Here is a 20,639-nt window from a genome sequence, read left to right as displayed (position 1 = left end):
GTAACGGTACGGTGAGTCCTGGCAGAGCTCCTTCTGCACATTCTGTTTCTACACTTGCAGAAAAAAGTCAGAGCCAGCATCAGAGAAGCTGAAAGAATTCCTGATGAGCATTACACCTATCTTTGTGTTATCTCCAGAGAGAAAACAAAACTGATGTTCATCTGAGTGACGTGTTGTGAATTTTGCAGGTGAAGGAAAAATCAATTAGAAGCCTTCTTTATTCTAGAAATTTGAGCTGAAGGAATCTAGAAAGCAGAGTGGAATGGGACACAATTCTCACCTTTTTGATTTATTGACGTTCTGAGATCTACTAATGCAGAACTAATTACAGCAGAAGTAACCCAGCTGAATGATTAATTCATAGCAAGAAAGAGTTTGCTTTATCCAGATGAATTTTTTTTAATCCAAAACCACTCTTGCCACAGTTTCCACAAAAGCATTCTTTCCATTTCATACTGACTTCACCTATAATTTGGCAGCTGTCCTGGGCATCACAAAATACTTAAACATTTTTTATTTTGCAGTGTGGATTTGATGGCTCTACCTTTCACTACAATGAAAGCTAATTTTTTTTCAACTACATGAAAATTTACTTCTCAAAGCCACTGGCAATTCCTTTCCCAGGCTATCTCAAAATGTGCTCCCTTGTTTCATCTTGCAGAAAATTCAATATCAGTAAGTCAAACCAAAGCTGCAATAGCCCCTACAAGCCCTGTCCCAGTGTAGCACTGCACACGTACTTAGCTGTGAGCATATGCTGATCAGTCTTTGTAAGAAAGCCACACCGTTCCTAGATATTTTTGTGAAGGCAGACTCCAGAGCCATCTTTCTGACTCCTTACATCACACTTACACATCTCATGCCATTATTTTATGATGCACACCTGCTAATTAGGGAATTCCATCCCAAATTTGATACATTTTTATACTATTCAAAGACACAGTACAATTCCATCTTATATTCCATTATTGCACAACCTGCAGAGGGAAAATCCATGTATATTTTCGTACATCAGTAAATCCAGAAAATTCTCTGTCACTAGTAACTATATGTAGTGTACAGTTCCCTTTATGCAGACTCAATGGCTTCCTGGTTACTTATTTCACTGGCATACTGGTTATCTGAGTTAAAATGTCATCTTGATCCTCCTTTCCTGCACATTGTACAGGTGTTGAAAACTCAAGTGGGGGCAGCAGGACTGACTGTGGGAGATTATGCTCAGCTTAGAGGGCTGGAAGAAAAGGTTCAGACCAACTCAGCAACAGCTCTTACTGTTCTGGTTGCATACAGCATCATGAAAGGAAACTGTATTTCTCGATAAATACTGATAGAGGGAGGTTAAAGGAACAACCTAAATCAGACTCTAAGAGCAGATGCTTATGAGAGGGAATAAAAATTTCACAATTGAGGGAGTGAATATTAGAGGAAATAATATTCTTCACTTCGCTGCAGTGAGTGTAAGAAGATGGCTCTGTCCAGGAGAATGGTTTCTGAGTAGGAAGGATTATCAAATCCTTGGCAAGGATGTAGGTATATATCACGGCCATGTGATACAGGCCATTAACAAATATCCTAAATAGCTATTCGCTGGTAGACATTGTCAAATAGAAGTTAAAAGGTATCAAAAATACCTTTAGAGCATTTGCATTTAATTCTAAATTATGTATGTATACATATACACTATATACACACATACATAATTTCTTATCTCTTTAGTTCCATATAAAATTATTTTGTCAAAATATTAAAGTTACAGTTCTAGCAGTTAGATGAATTAATTGTTGGGGCAAACACTCTTTAACTTTAGCGACCATTTATACATATTCTCTTCACTAGTCACTGGTCAAAACCAAGAGACAAGAAAACACAAACCCCAGCAGCCTTTGTGGTGAGACATGAAACCCTGGGACACACTCCCTGCCGCTCCATAGCAAACCACCACCGCATCACCCCATCCTACCCCCACAGCTGCGCGACCCGCAAGCACACTGCAGCACAACCACCAGTATAAACAAATGGCAGTACAACGCAGAAGGGTGAACACGAGGGGCAGGAATCGTTTGTTTTAAAGGACTAAGCAGGAAAGAAAAAGTAACTGACAGTACTTCTTGTCATACTCAGCCCTACTATATGTGTTTGGATTCATAATATGTTTTCAAGGCTGTTTTACGTTGCTTGGCACAGCAATTCAGCAGATTCATTGAGTAAAATCGATTAGGAAAATAATGGAGCGTTATACTTGTAAAATTAACTACTTTCAATACGTAGTACATACAACAGATGGAGTTACAGTTTCTTATCACCTTACCGCTCACAACACAATCCTGTACATTTGCCGTGAAAATTTACAGCGCAGCCTCTCTGTAAAATGCCTGAGCCAAAAAGGTCAACTGCTGCACCCGACTCTGTAACCCACCAAGGAACACTCACTCCTGCAAAGCCTGAGGAAAGCCAGAGCAATCTGAGGTTAGAAGTATCAGCTGAGAAGGCCCTTAATTAATATGATATTAGAGTCAGTTGCTTTCTGACTTACTTTTTAGAAAAGGTTATACATCCGCCTGAATCATCTCAAGAGCAAGAAAGAAAGATTTTAGCTATTTTCTCATTGCAGTGATGATTGAAGTTCTGCTCTGTTGCTTTCTTTCCTGAGAAGCCACATTCTGCAGGCATCCATTTAAATGGATACATTAAAAACACTCAACCTTGTTAAGATTGCTTTGGTATTGCAAATAAACTGGATACACCTGAACAGTTATATATCACTTTTCACACTAATTCATGCTGACTGTCACTATGCTGTCGAAACTCTTCCCATTCCTCACACTTCAAAACAGGCACATATGTAAATTTAAGTGGCATACTCAGCACTCTTCTTTTTTTTTTATTTTTGTTAGTTACTAGAAGCTCCAAACTCATTCACCTTCCATTTGGATCACTGCTTTTCCATCTTTTTCAGCTGTGAGAACACAAAAGTTTTCCAGTGCAGTCCTACGATTCAAATACAGCAAGCTTAAGCTGTATTTTGCAAACTATTAAGCAGCAATCCGGTTACCTCCAGATATAAGTTTTGGCCTCACAATCTTTTGAGGTATTGTCTTAACTCTGTGCCTGAAATGCAAACCTCAGCCCATCTGTACACAAACTTTGAAGTGAGGAACTGCTTTTGTTCCCACTCTAAATACAGGGGAATGACCAAAGCAGTGTCAACCTGAAATCCAAGGCAATGGCTTCTGCAGGATCTGATAAGGTAAGGTTAGGACTGTACTTAGGCCAAATTTAGTTCTCTTAATATGATTTTACCTCCTAATATTTTGCCATGATATTTTGGGTAATAAATACTGCTTTTGCATGTGAACAGAATAGGATGATGTTTTGGATAAAGGTTACAGCCATAGCTGGAAGACACAAGAGGGAATAAAAAAGGGTTGAAGTAGGTTCAGAAATCTCTACTATAAAGTTTGGTTTGTACTTACCCAGGAGAGGTGTTCCAAATGGCTACAAACAAGGGTGGTAAGAACAACCTTGGACTTACGGTAGCTAAGATAAGAAAACCTAAATTTGGGATAGGGTCCAGATCAACAAAGTCAGAAAATCAGTATCAAAGGGGCCACCAGGCTAGATTTGGTCTGGGCCAGCAGCCTCCATTTATTATGGGTGATGCAATATATCCATATCAACAATCAGGTTAGGCTAATTATTAGCTTTTGGGAAAGTAGAGCTCATTTGCCTGTGTTTTAGACTAAGTATAGAAATGAGAAAATTGAGCACTGAAGCAAGCAAGAGTCTGAAACCTGTGCTTGGATTTTGGCTAAAAGGAATTATTTTACAACACTAATGAACAGGCTGAATCTTTAGAGTTCACGGTTCAGCAGAGTTAAGAGCTGAATTCAATAGCATTCCATGGCCTATGTCTAAAAGGACTCTTGGGCCAGCAATTCTGGGCATGCTGACAGTATTAGGGTAACAGGGATCACGATTGCTGGGCTTGCTTACCCACATTGCCAAATGGGTTTAAGGCTAATTAATTCCTGTGTAAATAAAGACACTTTCCTGTTTGTATAAGTGTGTTAGGTGTGGGGAGGTAACAGCTGTGTTTGGGCTAACAGTGTCTGATAGACTGGAGTCAGACCTGACTCAGAAGAAGCCACCTGGCTTGGGTTTGTGGTTATACAAGCGATAACTTTCCTGTGCAGAACTCTCAGCTTGAGCTTTTGCACCTCTTCTCTACTTAATCTAACTCTAGCCCTTTTCTTCATCCTCTAAAGTGAGTGTATTAAATTTAGACCTTGGGCAAATCAGTGCATTCATGTTGGCAAGTGCTTTATACTGAATGCAGAGGAGCACACACGGGGTAAGAATGCAGGCAGGTTAAAAAAAAAAGTGTTTTCTGTTCATTTGCTGAACAATTGTTGAAAGAAATATTTGTTTGACTGGAAAAGGTTAACGTTTTCCATGAAATGAAACAAAAATGTTTCTCTGTGATTGCAAGGGTTCATTCAACCAAAAATGAAACTCCTTGTATCAACTATCCAAAAAAATTCAACATTCAGTTTAGGTTGAAGAATGTGTTTCGTTTGATGTGAATCCAGGCAGCATAAAACAAATTCAGAATACTTGTTTTCCTAATTCCTTATTTTATTTTTAAATTTAGGACTATTTTTATTTTAAAATATAATTTTTAAATGAGAAGTAAAAAAATCCACAAATCTTAAAACAAAGCATTTAATCTATTTCCATTTTTTCCTTCTTCCAGAACTTATTTCCCGAATTTTTCTGTAGCCCAGCACTGAATGCTCTGCTCTGCAGGAGGTGGTGTAACTGTTTAGCTCGAATCCACTGAAAAGAAATGCCTCCATTCTCAAAAAGGTGATTAAAAGACAAGTCAACACAGAAGCCCCGGTCTTAATTACACCTCAGAGGTAACACTGCTGAATTTAGCAGAACAGGAGCACTGTTGGAGAATTAGTTAGATACAATGCCAGTAAGTTCATCACCCCATTCTGCTGATGACGTTAACTCATTTATCTAAGTTTTGTAAACACTGAGTCCTAAATGGGCATAAGCAACACAAACTTCAGAACAACCTCTTCCATATACTTTATATTGGATCTCTGGCTTTTGTTAGATTTTCATAATAGCACTGAACAGTGGGGGGGGTGCGGGCTGTTTGTGGTTGGTTTTTTTTTAAACATATGCTATTGTTTAAAGAAGTTGCAACCATTTCTTTAACTACGATCTTGATTTTTAATAGTCATATCAAGACTGGCCATAATGGGATATACTTAAACTTGTCTGTATTTAGACCGATACAGTGTAATATGTCGCTGTCTTCATAAATTCAAGCTCTCACCAGAAACACACGGCTATTGTAATCCATTCACCTTCATCAATTTCTGTGCAGCTGGATTGTGGCAAATTTTCAAACACTGGAAACTCTTTTCATCAAAGCTAGATATTTTTATGAACTATATGCTTCAGTTCAATCACAGTCATAGGAAGTCACAGCAGTTCAATCACAACCAAAGCAAGAATTTCTTTACATACATCATAATTTCTGTTATGCAGAAGGTCACACTCTATAACGACTGCTGGTCACTTGCAAGCTATGAAATTATGCATCTCTATTTGAAGCCTTCATGAAAAAGAAGACTAAGATGAGTACTGTGATTTCTACACTGAGTAGTTTCTGTTTTCATTCCTGGTTTAAGTCCAGCTTCTGGATTATCTCTGCTTCAGCTAGTATAACGAACTCGAATAGATGGCAAAAACACTTGTGTTTCAATAAGGGATTCATTTAAGATTTTCAGAAGTCTGAATAAGTAAACAAGAGTTCAGTCAGAGCCGGGGAAGAGCGTGCCCTTTACTCTGCAACTGGTGCAGAATAAAAAGGTGCTTTGTAGCTGCATCCTGGTGCGTACACATGTACACACATTTCACTTCTATGAATGTTAAAAACGTTTTTTCTGTATTGGGTAGGTCAAATGCTCAAAGTTGAAAACACGAGTTGGTCCTACTTTTCTGGAGACAGCATTTGTATATTGCCAAAGATCCAGGACAGCAACTTTTTCCTGAGGGATTCAGAGATTGGGGGGGCATAAATCTGGGGCACATTTTCTTTCTATCCAACTACTTATTGCTACACTATCCAGGCAAGAATATTATACCTTGCATATTATATCTTGCATAATGGCTGAACATGTTCCATACATTGTTAAGATATCACACTTTTAAATTCCAGTTTGATTACTTGTATGACCCCTATCTGTGTCACAGAAACGTTGTTACTATCCATATATGTTTAATTTCTTTCTTCATAGGATTTTTTCTAGATGTAAATTCTTCTGGATCTAATCTCATACTTTGTAATTGAAGTTTGTAAACCAGATCATTCTGTACATAAAATGGAAATAAATCAAGTAAAAGATGTTGGGTTTTTTTTAAATCAGATTCCAGTGCTAGATCTAGCAATATTTACCCAGAAAATGTTTGAACACTAAACTGAAATGGAAGAACTGTTCAGTGAATAATCTGGATTAATTACTTCAACACAAAGGGATGATGTTCTTACATGAGGACGATTCTGTGCTAAGAATAGCTCAGGTAAGTTCACACTTTTCTGTGATCACTGGATTTGGTGGGAAAGGGAAGGAATGTCAAATGCTTCAATAGTTCACCAGAGAAAGGAGTGAGAACTACTGGCCCTGACTAAGAACACACTCCTTGTTTCCCCTAGACACAAACTCACTGGCAAAAAAAAAAAAGAAAGGAATTCTTTCAAAAAATGCAAGGATGGTCTTTGGCTCACTGTTAAGAGACAAATTTCTTTCAATGCTTTGGCCATTTTCAGAGATGGTTTGATGGAGATTAACTTATCCTTTCCAATATACTGTTGACACACTTCTTTGAACTTGCAAAGCATAAAAATGTACGTGGAATGTCTGTGTTCAATATCACTTAGTCCCAATTCTCTAACTCAGAAATCACTGTTTAGTCAATCCAAAAGCAGAGAGAAAATCCATTAGGCTTACAATCAATGGCTGTATATAATCTTCAAATAAAGTCTTCATTTAAGACCTCATTTCAAACTGAACAAACATTAAGTCCTGAAATGGTGCCATCAGCAAACATCTATTCACCAGAAAGTGTATCAAATCCAGAATTTGACATATCATAATATAGTTTCTATTTACCAGGTGATGTACATATTTTGAGATTATTAGCCCTGCAGACAAATTAGAAGGTGAAACTGAGCACCTGAATATTTTTCTCCTTTTCATATGCTGGTTACAATAAAGAGCAGATTTTGGAAATATTTTCTAGTGTTACCACAATATTTTGCTTATGAAGGTACAGTGAGAGGCTGTTGCACACCTCTACAAAGGTCTGACATTGTATTTGTTGTATTTCCACTGCTGACAAATAGGGGAATGTTAGGAATTCTGTCTGACTTTGGTAATTATGACTTGCTTAGATTTTGTGAATAGCATTCAAGAAGAACATGAAGCTTCCCAAATAAAAGGCAAAGTACAACATTTTCTTTTGAAAGCGTGGCATTACTCTACTACTGTCTTCCACAAGGAGTTTGCCAGGGTAAACTAACACTCAACTATCATGTTAAGCCCCCTCAATACCAAGTGTCAGTTAGCAAAAAAAAATACAATCCTATATCTTGTCATTAATCTGCGCTGTCTTTTATCCACAGATCTCAAAACAAGCTAATGAGCTGCCAACTATCCGACAGCTGCAAATGTTTCCTGCATGAATGTATACTGTGGGCTAGATTCCTATCTCAGTTACAACAGTAACAATAAATGGTCTCTTAGTAAACAATATCAACATAAAAGAAGTGCATTAAATATCTATTGTAATATTACAGATATAACCTCTGTTTAGGGCATAAATATGGGAAAGAAAAAGAAACAGTAATTTTGTATGTGTAAATATTCCCAATTTTACACTTAATAAATTAACCATCCAGCCAAATAAATGAAGAAACTATCATGCTCATTTCCAAGTGACCAAAAAATGCCACTCCATTTTTGAAAACTAATTATAATGGTTCTGGTTCAGTAAGGCATTTACTATTTGATTTTATATATACATGGGGTGACAATTATTTTCAGTCTAAGGCTCTGATGAAGTCTTTTAGGAAACTGATTTTCATTGTCAACAAGAGTTGAAGAAATTACCTACTTTCAGCTGCCTTGCATTAAAGCTCCTGCTCAGTCTCTACTCCTGAACTCCAACAACTCAATGTAGTTGTTAAGTACTCCCCCTGATGGTCTGTTACAACATGGCATTATAATGTTTTGTATTTTTCTTCATTAAATGCTAGCATCTCATATATGCACTGCATATATATCACGGGAGTTAAGCTAGGCCTATGGCATTGCAACTCACGTTAGAAACTGTTTCATTGAATAAATCTGTTGTAACGGATATTTGCAACTGCAGACGATTGTTCATTGTTTTGCTTTGAAATGAGTTTTTGGATTAGCATTGTTAAATTTCAGAATAAATATATAGAAAAAATATATAGGAAAATAATTCATTAAATCAGGGTTGACTGACTAGTGTCTTTCTCTTATTGGGATTCGCTCTGGACTAGAAATACATTGTTGATGGGAGATTTGTTACTGAAGTGAATTATTTGAAATTGTATTCATAAGAAACAAATGTAGCACAGTGAAATGAAATATCATTAAAATGGTACTCAATAAATTTTCCTGAAGAAGTGAAAAAAACCGTCCAGTATGTGTATGTAGCCACTGCCACCTTCACTCTGCTGTATCAAAGAGTTTATTTGGTGAGAAAAATTTCCACCTCTGAGTTCACTACTCTTCCTTCAAATCAAGCAGTCTATTTCAAAATACTCATTCCATAACATACAGAATGGGTTTGCAACTTCATTGTGCAACGCCTTTAGAAGAAAGCTTTATTAGTTAGACATTACAGAAGATCACCTGCACTAGATTAAAAGTTGTTGAACATAACATGCCTTTCACCATTCAAAAAATCTTATCCTGTTCCTATTTTCGCCCTAGTGCTGACCAAACTCACACAGGCTATCTCACGGTTATAATCAACTGTGATAACTTATTCCTCAATGCAGTTTGTGCTTGTATACAGTCTCTGCTCTACTATGTCCATCATGTTTATGCACAGTTACCATCAATCCCCTTCACTTCTTTTCAGCTCCAACTCATCTTCTCAAAAAGTACTGAAAAACATTCATTAACAGTGATGTGATTTCAAGACTGCTGTGCTCTCTCAGTCCAGCAAAGTGCTCCACTGTCTTGCAAAGTCTTCAGAACTCAGCTGGTAACTTCAAAGGCAGGCAAGCACTAACTTTTCCCAGGAGATCCTGTAACATTAAGCAAAGCACATTAAGAATTAACATCCTCTCTGGAAATAAACGGCACTTCATTTGACTCAAGTTCTTCTCCCTGAACTGTAACTGAATAGTTCTGGGGTCATTTTGATAAAAGTTTGCTAAAAGGGATCCTTTCTGATTGTGCTTTTATCTTTGCTAACTCAGTTTATAAAAATGAGTGAATTTATCTGTGATGGATTTACAATTTAAATCTCTAAACAAAAGAATCAGCTTGACAATTTTCTGTAGTATATTTTGTGAGAGAGAATGTAAAAAAAAGATTCAGAATATTTATTAGAACATGCAAAGTGTGTGAACAGCCCAACAGATACAATCCACTGGGGAATTAGGCAAAAACCTACTAAAATCCCCTGACCAAAAATTAAGCCTCAATACTGACATTCCCATATAATACTTAATAAATAGTTCCCAGTACTATTTTAATCTCCTCTGGGAGCATAAGAGAGACTCTAAAGATCCATTCTCTACAAGCACATTAAAGGATGCACAAGAATCGAATGGAGGGTTGGGGGGCAGCTCCATTCAAGAAGCTCATCACTTGATTTTGCTTTCCAAGTTTCCAAAGTCATACCCACAAAACAAATTCTTCTATTAAGTAAAATTTTTACAGTTAGGTCTTTAAGAAGGTGGCTACCTTCTGAAGCAGGGAGGGTTATTCCTGTCAACTTTTCTCCTAAATCCTTCTACTGTTATGAAGCTATCAAAAATCACTGAGAAATTTCATATGAAATGCTACATTTCAACTTTGCACTTTCTGAGATTGATTGTATTTGAACAGAATCTACTTTTGTAGGATGGTGCTCTAGAATTCTTCTATATGCAGTTGCACAGAAATACTTTTAAGACTTTCTAAGACTGGAGTTAATAGTAGAAACTAATTGTAAAAGTATTTTCTTTGTAGTTACAGGCAGTACAGGCAAGAATGTTTGCGTTAGAGGATTAAATGCCATAAATACAAAGGCTTTGTCTTTCAGATGGCATGAGCAAACACAGAAAGCAGATTTTTCCGCAACAGAATCACCTTATTTTTGAGATGTTTCTAATCTTTCAAGAGAGGGGGAACCCGCACTCCCACAGGAATTTTGTAATCTGAAGGCAGACAAATTGACAGAAACTCAGAAAAAAAGGGTAGCAGAAAGACAATTCTTATGACTATACTGCCTCACATCAAACAGAGGGGGCTTTTTTTTGTCAGCCAGCTTTCGATCAGTAGTAGGGTGGAAGCCAGTCTTTCAGAAAGCCAGCCACAGTTGGCCACCACATGCCTCCTAAGATGTTCCTTGCCCTCTCAGAGATTCATAACCACACGTGTGCAGGACTGATGTATTTCAGCCTACTTTTGTCTTAGAGAGCCTCTTGGCAAGAAAGTATCTGTGCTCTCAAGTTTCCTCGGTGTCGTGGTTTGGGCTGGGTTGGCCAATCACAAGACAACAGATGCTCTCCCCCACCTCTTGCTCCAAGGAAAGGAAGAAGAGAGATAAAGAGATTTATGAGTTTAGGAAAAAAACTTTAATGAAATATTAATAATAAAATAAAAAGAAAATAATGAAATAGACACAGTATATATAGATATATACAAAACTGTATCAAGTTCCCAGGAAGATGTCACCGGCAGGCACTGGGGAAGTTCCAGACTGGTCTCAGTGACAATGGGAACTGGATTTCAAAACTCACTGATGGAGATCAAAGCCAGACAAACTGACTCATTGAAGAAGAACCCTCAAAGAGGAGCTGAAGAAGAGCAGCGAACCTGACCTGCTTTGATCCCTCAGCTTTTATACTGAGCATGGGGCAGATGGGATGGAGTACCCTAATGGTCAATTTGGGTCACCTGAACTGTCCATGCCTCCCCAGAGGTGCAAACCCTACATGGGGTAAACAACCAAGTTAGCTGACCCTGGCTGCCACAGCAACAAATGTAAGCAAGAGCCTCTCTCACTGAACAGGAGGTTGGCTCTGCTCCACTCCAAACCAGGACACTGGGATATAGATAAGAAACCTGAAGGAGACTAATCTAAGAAAACCCCCACAAAACAACTACATTTTTTCTGGCCCTGCTCCCCTGCTGTTTTGGTCTTACAGAGAGTGTTGACTCAGAGGGGTTTGCATGCTGTGAGAGACACAGCAAGAGGTATGAGAGCTGAGTGCAGTTCATCTATTGTGAGAATTAGAAGGAAAATGAAAACATTATTTATAGTATATCATGAACTTTCTGAGTTCAGTCCATCCAGTGAAGAACCCCTATTGACCTTCTCTATGCAAAGTAGCTTTCAGTACTGAAATCTTCCAATACTTCAATTTAAACATCACTTGAACCTGCATTTGCTTATCAAGTTTTGCTAGATAAAGTTATGGGGAAAAAAGTAAGAAAGATCCCCAGTAAGGAAAGAAAACGTTTAATGAGTAAGTGATTGTGTGGCTTTCCAGATATCATCTCAAAACTATTTGGTAGTTATTGTCCCTTAAATGTTATTGAACTTCCTTTAAAAAACAGAAACCGTGGTTCTCAAAGCTGGTGTAAGCACTTTGCAAACTGGCAGCAGAAATCCAAAAGCTAGGTTGGCAGGGTAGGCAACAGCAATGACATGATCTCAGTGATGTGATAGGGGCCCTGGATGAGAATGCCTTCAGCACAAACTACGATGGAGTGTTAACTCTAAATGATAAAACCATTTCTGTGCCTGTAAATCAAACTAAACTAAGGTCAGCCACCCAAGTCAACAGGAAAGAGGAGAGACAAACTCCAATTAAGGGCAATTTTACAATGACATTAAATAATCTGTAATCAGTTATGAGCTATGGGCCATTCCATTTCATTTTGCTGATGCAGGTGTATCAGGGCCAGTGTATGCTCCCCTAGCCTTTGCATTTATGTGTGCCAATCACATATAGAGCACGTTAAGTGCTTTGGTTATGAACTGGGGCAGAATTGACAAAAAGGTGAGAATTGCCAGAGAATTCAATTGTCTGCCAATAATGGAGAGATGCAAAATTGCAAACAGAAATAATAGATCATGCTCTGGACAGTGGAAAAGATGTGGCAAATAAGGTATGGGATGTCATGCAGAATGTGTAGATTGCAGAGGACTGGAGTCATCACTGCTTCATCTGATTTGTAACTTCTGACCTCAGAGGATAATCACATCATAGTCAACTCTCACTGTTCTGAAGGTCAGTGGTGAGGTTTTTATCAGCCTGACATTTATTGTTGACAATTTTTTTTTTTTAACATGTAAGTTCTCATTTCATTTCTTTTTAATAACAAAGAAATGAGGACCTGAAGGTTATGCATAAACAACTCCCACTGACTTTTCATAAATTACTTGAATCAAAATAGACTTAAATTTACCAGGAACGTAGGTAACATTATCAAGGTCTCATTCACACCATAATTCCAATCAACTTTTGAAAACAGGCATGGAATTCTAAGGTAGGGTTGCTTTTGAGGTGCGTTCAAAAGCATAAAACAAGCATATGAAAAAAATTATACCAGAGTACAAAATTTTTATGTGTTCATTTCTTCTCTATCTCACCTCATATGGTTTATGGTTCACTTCTCAAAGTGAAGTTAACTTTCACCAGTAATAGAAAAGAGAACATTTCTAGAGAAGTGAAGGAAGCATTCACCACTGAAGGAAAACAGGAAGCTTCTACTTCCACTGCTGTTCAGGTTATTGTCCTGAAAAACCCACTAATGCAGTGTATGTGAAATTCAAAGAAAGGGAAAATCTGACTAAAACCATAATTGAGATACTCATTATCCACCTGAATAGTAGCTGATCCTCTTTTACATTATATGATGAAATAGCAAAGTTCTGAAATACATCAACATTACTTAAATTAATTATACTGGACACTGAAGAAGATATTTTGCAATAAAATTTCTTGTTGTAAATGAAGCTTAGCCAGTGTGTTTATTTCCCACGTTGCTTCCAAGTACATTCATCATTTGAGATATATCATTCCCGTGACAATGAGATCACAAGGAATCATGGTATAATGATGTTAGACCAGGCAGACAGAATGCCAGCAGTGTCAAACTGGCAAACATATCATTTAGCCAGAGATCAAGAGAGAAAATCTGAAGGTCAGAAATATAATATTTGTAATACCTTCAGTAGACAGATGCTTACTGAACACATATCTAGATCCATAAAAAAACTTATCAGAGGAATGTTTACAACACACAAGAGCAGCTGTTACTGGAGTTTTCTCCATTAGGTTGCAATGTGCATGAGTATTGAGCCCAGCTCATGAGCCCAGCATGCCCTAGTATATTCCCTAGAAACAGCAAAAATCTTGAGATATACTTTAATGGTACTGTTTGTCATGCAAAACACACACACGCAGCAGTCAGTTACTACTCTCATTCCCACTAATTCCAGCTAGTACCACAAAACTGCCCTTTGGTACATCCCACGTCATTATTCACCCTCTACCTAATTATATTTAGAAGTCCCAGCATTTTTCCAATATGCAACATGTATTTCCTTGGAAATAAACTAACATCATCAGCATGACTTCTGCCTTTGGAAAAGAGAAGAATAAACTGAAACAACTCTGTGTTGTCATCAGTTCATACTGGCAAAGAAAATACCTGTGAGAATAGTCATGGCTTTCCTTGAGCATCTCTATGACAATTGAACTTGAGATGCTAAAGCTATGGAAGAAAGGTTGACAAAAGCAAAAGCTAGTTCACAAGAAAAATGGAAAGAGAATGGAGATAACCATACTAAATTCTGATTGTATTTAGCATATAACAACAGAAGACTCCTCCAGATCTGGTGTGGGAAAGAATTTGTCACTGTAAGTTTATTCCTTCCATACCTTTCTTGCTCTCATAAGATCATTTTACCTAGATCTAATTTCCCTTAATACCATACTGATAGAGAGGTTTGATGGCATTACCATTACCTAAATGATAAACAAAACCAAACTAATAAAGAGGAGCTAGAATAAAAAGTTATGAAATTATTGAGTTTGTGTGACTCAAATGAGAAAAATTAAAAATTACTTTTTGTCATTTTTTCTTGATAGTTCTTTTATTTAAAACTTATTATCATAAACATAATATATCTTGAAATATCCTTTTGATATATAATACTGCAGTGAGAATAAAACAAAAGTACCGAACCTATAGATCTCTCAGTTCTTCAGGTCTTTCTTATTTATTGGGATTTTATCATATTCTCTCTCTGTTGACTGTCAAATAAAATCTGCTTCATAAGGTTTTATCTATGTCAGCAGGCTAAGGACACAAGACATGTAAAAGCTCTATTAATGAGTCCAAAAACCTTGAGAAACATTCTCTATTTATACAGCTTGTCTCCCCATCACTTCCTTTCTCATCTTCTTTACTTTTTGTACCCCGGCACTTCTACAGCCCTCCCTTTGTCAGTCTCTTCAATTTCTCCATCTTTGAAGCCCTCCTTCCCCTTTTGAATTCCTCCTTTCTTCTGTCTTTATTTAATGGGCTCAGATGTTCATTTTCCCAACTTCATTTTCAGGGCTCTGTTGACTGGAAGTATGGAGGAGGTCTGCATATTTATGGTACAAACAACATCTGGATGCTGGCCAGCTGACACATACGTTCCACCCTACTCCTCTTATCCATAGAAGTGCATAACATGCTTCCTGGACTCTTCGGGCTCCCCAAAACCATCACTCTCTGCTTCCCTCTTTCCACGTGTTCTTTTTATGACAATAAGCAATAAACCCCTTGTCAAAACAACTCTATATCTCAGATTCTCTTCCCAGATCTTCCCTCCTTCATATGACAACTGACCGCAGTTTCCCTCAGACCTTCTGCTGTCCTACAGAAAGGTCTTAGATTTTGCAGTGTCCTCTTCCCCCATCCAGTTGTTTTCCCAATCCAGTTTTATCTCAATTGTTCTAAGTAAATGTAAGAGCTAAAGCTATGACCTTTGTGAATTCATCCGGTATGTTTTTGAATGAAACTTGCATGTCAGTAACACAGACACACTATAATACAGTGCTATAATACAGTGCTATAGCATTATACTATATAGTATATATCCACTGTATATAATTTATACTATGTATACACTATAATGATGATACTAATACTGATGGTACTACAACAATGGTACACTAATGCTCCACTGTTGTTTTGATACTTCCCTCTGAGTTCCCCAGCTGAGGAAAAACACAGGAGAAATGCCATCCTTCTTCTCTGAACCTGTATGTTAAGCAGGATGAAATACCTCTTCAAAATAGAAGCAGCTCTCTTTCCCATGATGTACCTTACATTTCCTGTTAACAAGGCATGCTAACAAACAAAAACTTCAGTTATAACTCAAAAATCTATTGTGACTGGTTCAAGCCTCTATTTCCACAGTGAACTCGAGTAACACTAGTTCACTGTGGAAATCCACATAACTGCTGCTTGGTAGCTGGGTGTACTGAAATATCACAGGCTATTCCAAAGGTTACACGCACTGTAAGGAGTAAAGTGGAAGTGTGGGGCAAGTGGGGAACAGAGATGCACCTCTGTGCCCATACCTCAAAGAAATGAGTGGTATCCATAGCACCTGAGATAGAAGCATATCTTTGTGGTTTTTTTATTTAAATCTGGCCCTCCTTTGGAAGTCATACTGGGGCAGATTTCTTAGAAACATCATTTGGAATTTTCTCTAACTACAGCTATCTGGGGTTGGCCAAGTTCATTGCAATGTCAAGGAACTCTGAATCTGGGAAGCAGACACAGCAATGAAACCCCACCACTCTGGTTCTTATACTAACTTCATGGCAGTCTTCAACACCTACAGGGTCAACCTTTTGTTGAGATCTTCCACTGTAGAATACCATGCAATGATGCATTAGTACATCCACTGAGAGTTAAAGTATTAATTTCACGTTTTTCCATTTATCTTGTATCAAGAGTCATGTGCACAGCAAGAGACCTTCTACACATGTACAAGCCTCAAAGAAATCAAATGTTTCAATGTACAAGCCTCAAAGAAATCAAAAGTGTTTAACTAAGAATTCATAATACCAACAAAATCCAACATAAACAAAAAGATTTAAAATACGCATCAGTCACAGCTTTTCAAATTCAAGCTCCCTAGGAATGTTTTTCAAATGACAAGGCAAGACACTGAAATGATATTATTTTTCTATTTTGAAATTTCCTCACTAGATTTTAATGAATATAAGTGTTGCCAGACAGAGGTCTGTTCATACACATTTTCCTATATTTTATCAGAACAGTCAACACAGATAAATTTCGAAGAAGGAGAGGTTCTATAAAGAAACAGTATAAAATGTAAGTGCAAACTATACAAGCCAGCATATGAATCTAGAGGAATAGACAGCAAGTTCTGCCAAGGTGTTCAAGCAAATAAAAATCAAAGAAGTGAGTCAGTTAAACTGCAAAGAATACCGAGTACTTGTGAAAGATATCACAACCAAGCGCTATGGCTTCAATTCCAGCCTTTAAAAAAATCAAAGAGAATTTCTAATGAACAATGTCACTTTTGTAAAAGGTTGGGTTTCTATTACTGTTATATTTTATTGTACTAGTTAAAAACATGAATTTTTTTAAAAGATAAAGAAAACTAGTGCAAAATTCAGGTTACAAATAAATACATATAAGTACATTTTTAATGCATGGTTGGATGTGGGAAAATCTCTGTAGGATAATGTTGCTAGATTCAAAGAGAAGGTCAAACTAACAATCAAAAGCCATATAAAAAGATTTTAGAAGGCTGAGTGACAACATAAAGAGCAACTGTCCTTAAGACAATGGTTTTTGTGCCGCATATCCAGCCTCTGTCACACAAAACAAGCAAAAACCCTGGCATTTGGCAATAATTAAAATTTAGCTGAAACGATATGCCCCAGGAATGAGCTGAAAAACAAGTGAAATAAAGAAAGAAGCCATATTTATGCAGCAAACTGGATTTAGAGGAAGTGATTTAAAGGTGGCAGGTTTCAAACCAGCATACAGTCATAGTCTCCTCGGTATAGCAATGCTGCTAATCACTCTTAGAAAGGGTTTTTGGGTCTGGGGGTTGTTTTTTGTGCTTTTTGTTCTCTTCCATTTGAAGCTTCTTTGGGTCTTGGTCTTTTGCGATCACAAGAAGGAAATGCATTTTAGAATTACTGTTTATGGCTACACAGAGAGAGACTTCAATTAAGTAATGCAAATAGATGTTTTCATTCTTTACCACAAATGGTTAATTATTTTTCAGTAACATAGTCTAGATGATAGAATCCTCCAATAAATTTTATGTTGACTTGTGAGATAGCTGCTTAAAGAAGTTCTACAGATTATTGCTCTGTATTACAACTTGAAACAAACAGCACGCAAAATGGAACACACAGATAGTAAAACTGAAAAGATACCATTTACGGGAAAAAAAACCCCACAAAACAGAAGAACAGATATCTAACAAAACCCACACACTCACTTTATAACATGAACACTTTCATAACGTTTGGGAAATCGTTGCTATATTAAAGCTCCCTATGGTTCTCCCTGTTACAGTACTAAATCCTCTCATGGAAATAAAGATGGAAGAAAACACTAGGACAGAAAATAAGGAGATTTGCAAAAATCCATGAAGTATTTAGGCAGACAGAGTTCCCTTTGGCCACTGAAAGACTCCCTAATTGACTTATCTGCATCATAAAAAATAATCTGCATCAGTCACAAAGGGAACCCAAGACTCTTGAACTTCCATTTCCATGCCTCATATAATTGGCTGGCATAATAGGAAAAAAAAATTTAAAATGCAATTACAACTCAAAAAACAAAACTACATGTTGCCATTGTTGGAGTGTGTTGTCATATGGAACTAGTTATAACTCCTAAACCCCATTCCTTCTGCAAAACCAGGAAAATTTTGCTGGGTCTGCCACATTCAGAGTCACAATCGAGTTCCGAGACAGGTCACACCATTACAAAATCTGTTATGAATTTGGCATTATGGTTTTATTATTGTAAGAACAGATGACCTTTTAAGCAATACAGCACTGCTGTACTGTGTAAGTGATTTCGAATATCTTCTTGTAGCATGATTTTTAGAATTTCAACAAGAGATTCCAAAAACAAATGTTGCAACCTAAAAAGCAACTTGATGATAAAGGCACATGTCAGAATGCAATTAACCTAAACTGTCCTAAGTACAAAAATGTTTCTACAGAAAGTAATTTTCTAAGAAACTCCTTCCCTTAGTACCTACCTGTGGCACCATTGGAAAAACCTGGGACACTTCCCTCACTTCCAGGTTCATCCAAAGTCCATTCAAGTCATTGTGGCTCCTGAAATATTAGTCAGAGAAAAACAGAGGGAATTACAGATCCACACCTTAGTGGAGAAAAAGAGACGAAATAATAAATATGAGAGAAAAATGAAGTATTTAATTAGTCTTCGCAGAAAAGACTGTGACCAGATGCTTAATTTTGATAGTAGTCACAGCAGGATCAGAATATTTACTACTGATATTAAGGTGGATTAGAAATTTAAATAAGAATGACATGATGATATTCTCAATACAGATTATGTAAAGCGTATGTAAATTATGTAAATGCCAAAGCATTATTCTTGAGCTCTGAGTGACATGAATTCAGCATATAATGTAGACCAGTACCTAATGAAGAGCAAACATCCATCCTTTAAGATGAGGGGGAAAGGACTAAACAAGACAATAATTATTTATGAAGAAATGCTAAGGAAAGTGGGTTTGCTTCCTCAGGAACAAGAGGAAGCCTAGGTTCAGCCCTTCTGGTGCTGAGACAACAATTAGCCTTATCAACGGGCACTTTCTCTTGTACCCTGCAGCAGTATGGCACAGAATTATTAGAGTTCTTCCTCCTGCTGTGCCATCCAAGGACATGGTGAACCCGATGCTACCCCAATAACTCACAGTTAGAAAAAGGGGTTACCCAACTGATTTCTAAGACTGAGCCAGTTTGCTCTAATTGTATTTGATCCTGCCTCTCTGCTGAAGCCCTGCCTAGATCTCCCAAGCTCCCTTCCACACCCTATGATTTCTGTTGATTGTTATTTTTTATTTCCTGTTAAATAAAGAATAATAAAAAAATAAAAACAATTAGCAAAGTTTTACCAAATGTCTAGACAGATATATGTAAGTAAGCCTTCACTTTCCAATGTTCTCTGTGAACTTATTCAGGCGATGACACTATTCCATCTTTTTACTTTAAGAATGTTTCTCTCCCACCCACCAGGAATGCCAAGCCTGTCAATCACACTAACAACAACAAAATACATATGGGACAGCTTAAAGAGGAAGAGCAGACATGAGAAACTGCTCCTTTAACTTGTTTGGAATCAATTCCGACCTGTGCCTGAGAGAAGAAAAATGAGTATATGGTAAGTCATGTTCCTTTCATTATTTTTGTATAAAATGCACAAAAAATCAGTGACAATGGCTCACATTTTATATACAATAAAACTTCATTGAGGTATTTTGCTCAAGTGTATTTTCCCCAAGAGCAGTATTCCAGTATTATATCCAGTAACGTAAGTTGCAGTCAGCTTCTACAAGTTTTTTCAAAACAGAACTTGACTTTGAAAGTTTGGAAATAATTTAACACATTCAGTGCTTATGTTCATAAAAATATATAGTTGTATTTAGTAAGAAATGCCAGTGGTATGATTTAGGAATTAGGTTTTATACTGGTTATTAACAATTTCTATGAAATGGCAAATTGAGAACTTACTTTATAAAACTCCAAGGAGCTGTAGCCTGTAAAAACATGACTCTTATGTGGCTTGTGCATGTCAGACTGTAGGAAGAAAATGAATTCAAATATATACTGTAACGATGTGTTAACTCTGCTTTATGTACAAGTTATCTATAAGAATGACTTTCTGTTTAGATGTTAAATTACCTGGTGTATAAAATGCACACATTAGCTAAGATTCCTCTGAAATTTGGTAGTTTTCAAGTACCAGATGTCTTTTTTTCTAAGGGGTCCAGAAAAATGAGATTTCTTAATATACAGAATCAGATTTCTGCTTTTTTTTGAGGAGTGAAATCATTAACAGTACAGATGAAAAGTGTTCATGTCTCCAGTTACATACAAGTTTAAAATAACATATTACACTCTGTTTATGTACCCAAACACAGTTTTAGGTCTGCCAGTGTCTATGTTAGATCAAGAGGCTTCAGGGAATATTCAACAGCAAGTGAGCATGAGTTGCCCAAGGCTAGTGCTCATTCTCATTCATGTCTCTATCATCTGCTTGAAGCTTACG

At 37.1% G+C, this 20,639-nt stretch overlaps 1 protein-coding gene across 1 annotated transcript in view; it reads left to right on the top strand.

Annotated features, from left to right (window-relative positions):
- The first annotated feature begins 19,613 nt into the window (after positions 1–19,613).
- Positions 19,614–20,639, top strand: part of BLNK (B cell linker) — a 110,142-nt gene continuing 109,116 nt past the window's right edge. The window contains exon 1 of the mRNA XM_074158932.1: positions 19,614–19,751. Within this exon, the coding sequence (XP_074015033.1) occupies positions 19,749–19,751 (3 nt within the window). The 5' untranslated portion in view covers positions 19,614–19,748. The remainder of the gene's footprint in view (positions 19,752–20,639) is intronic.

The sequence above is a fragment of the Numenius arquata genome, chromosome 15 (assembly GCF_964106895.1).
Source record: "Numenius arquata chromosome 15, bNumArq3.hap1.1, whole genome shotgun sequence".
NCBI classification, from domain to species: domain Eukaryota; kingdom Metazoa; phylum Chordata; class Aves; order Charadriiformes; family Scolopacidae; genus Numenius; species Numenius arquata.
Note: the sequence above shows the minus strand (reverse complement) of the source record. Positions and strands in the feature narration are given on the sequence as shown.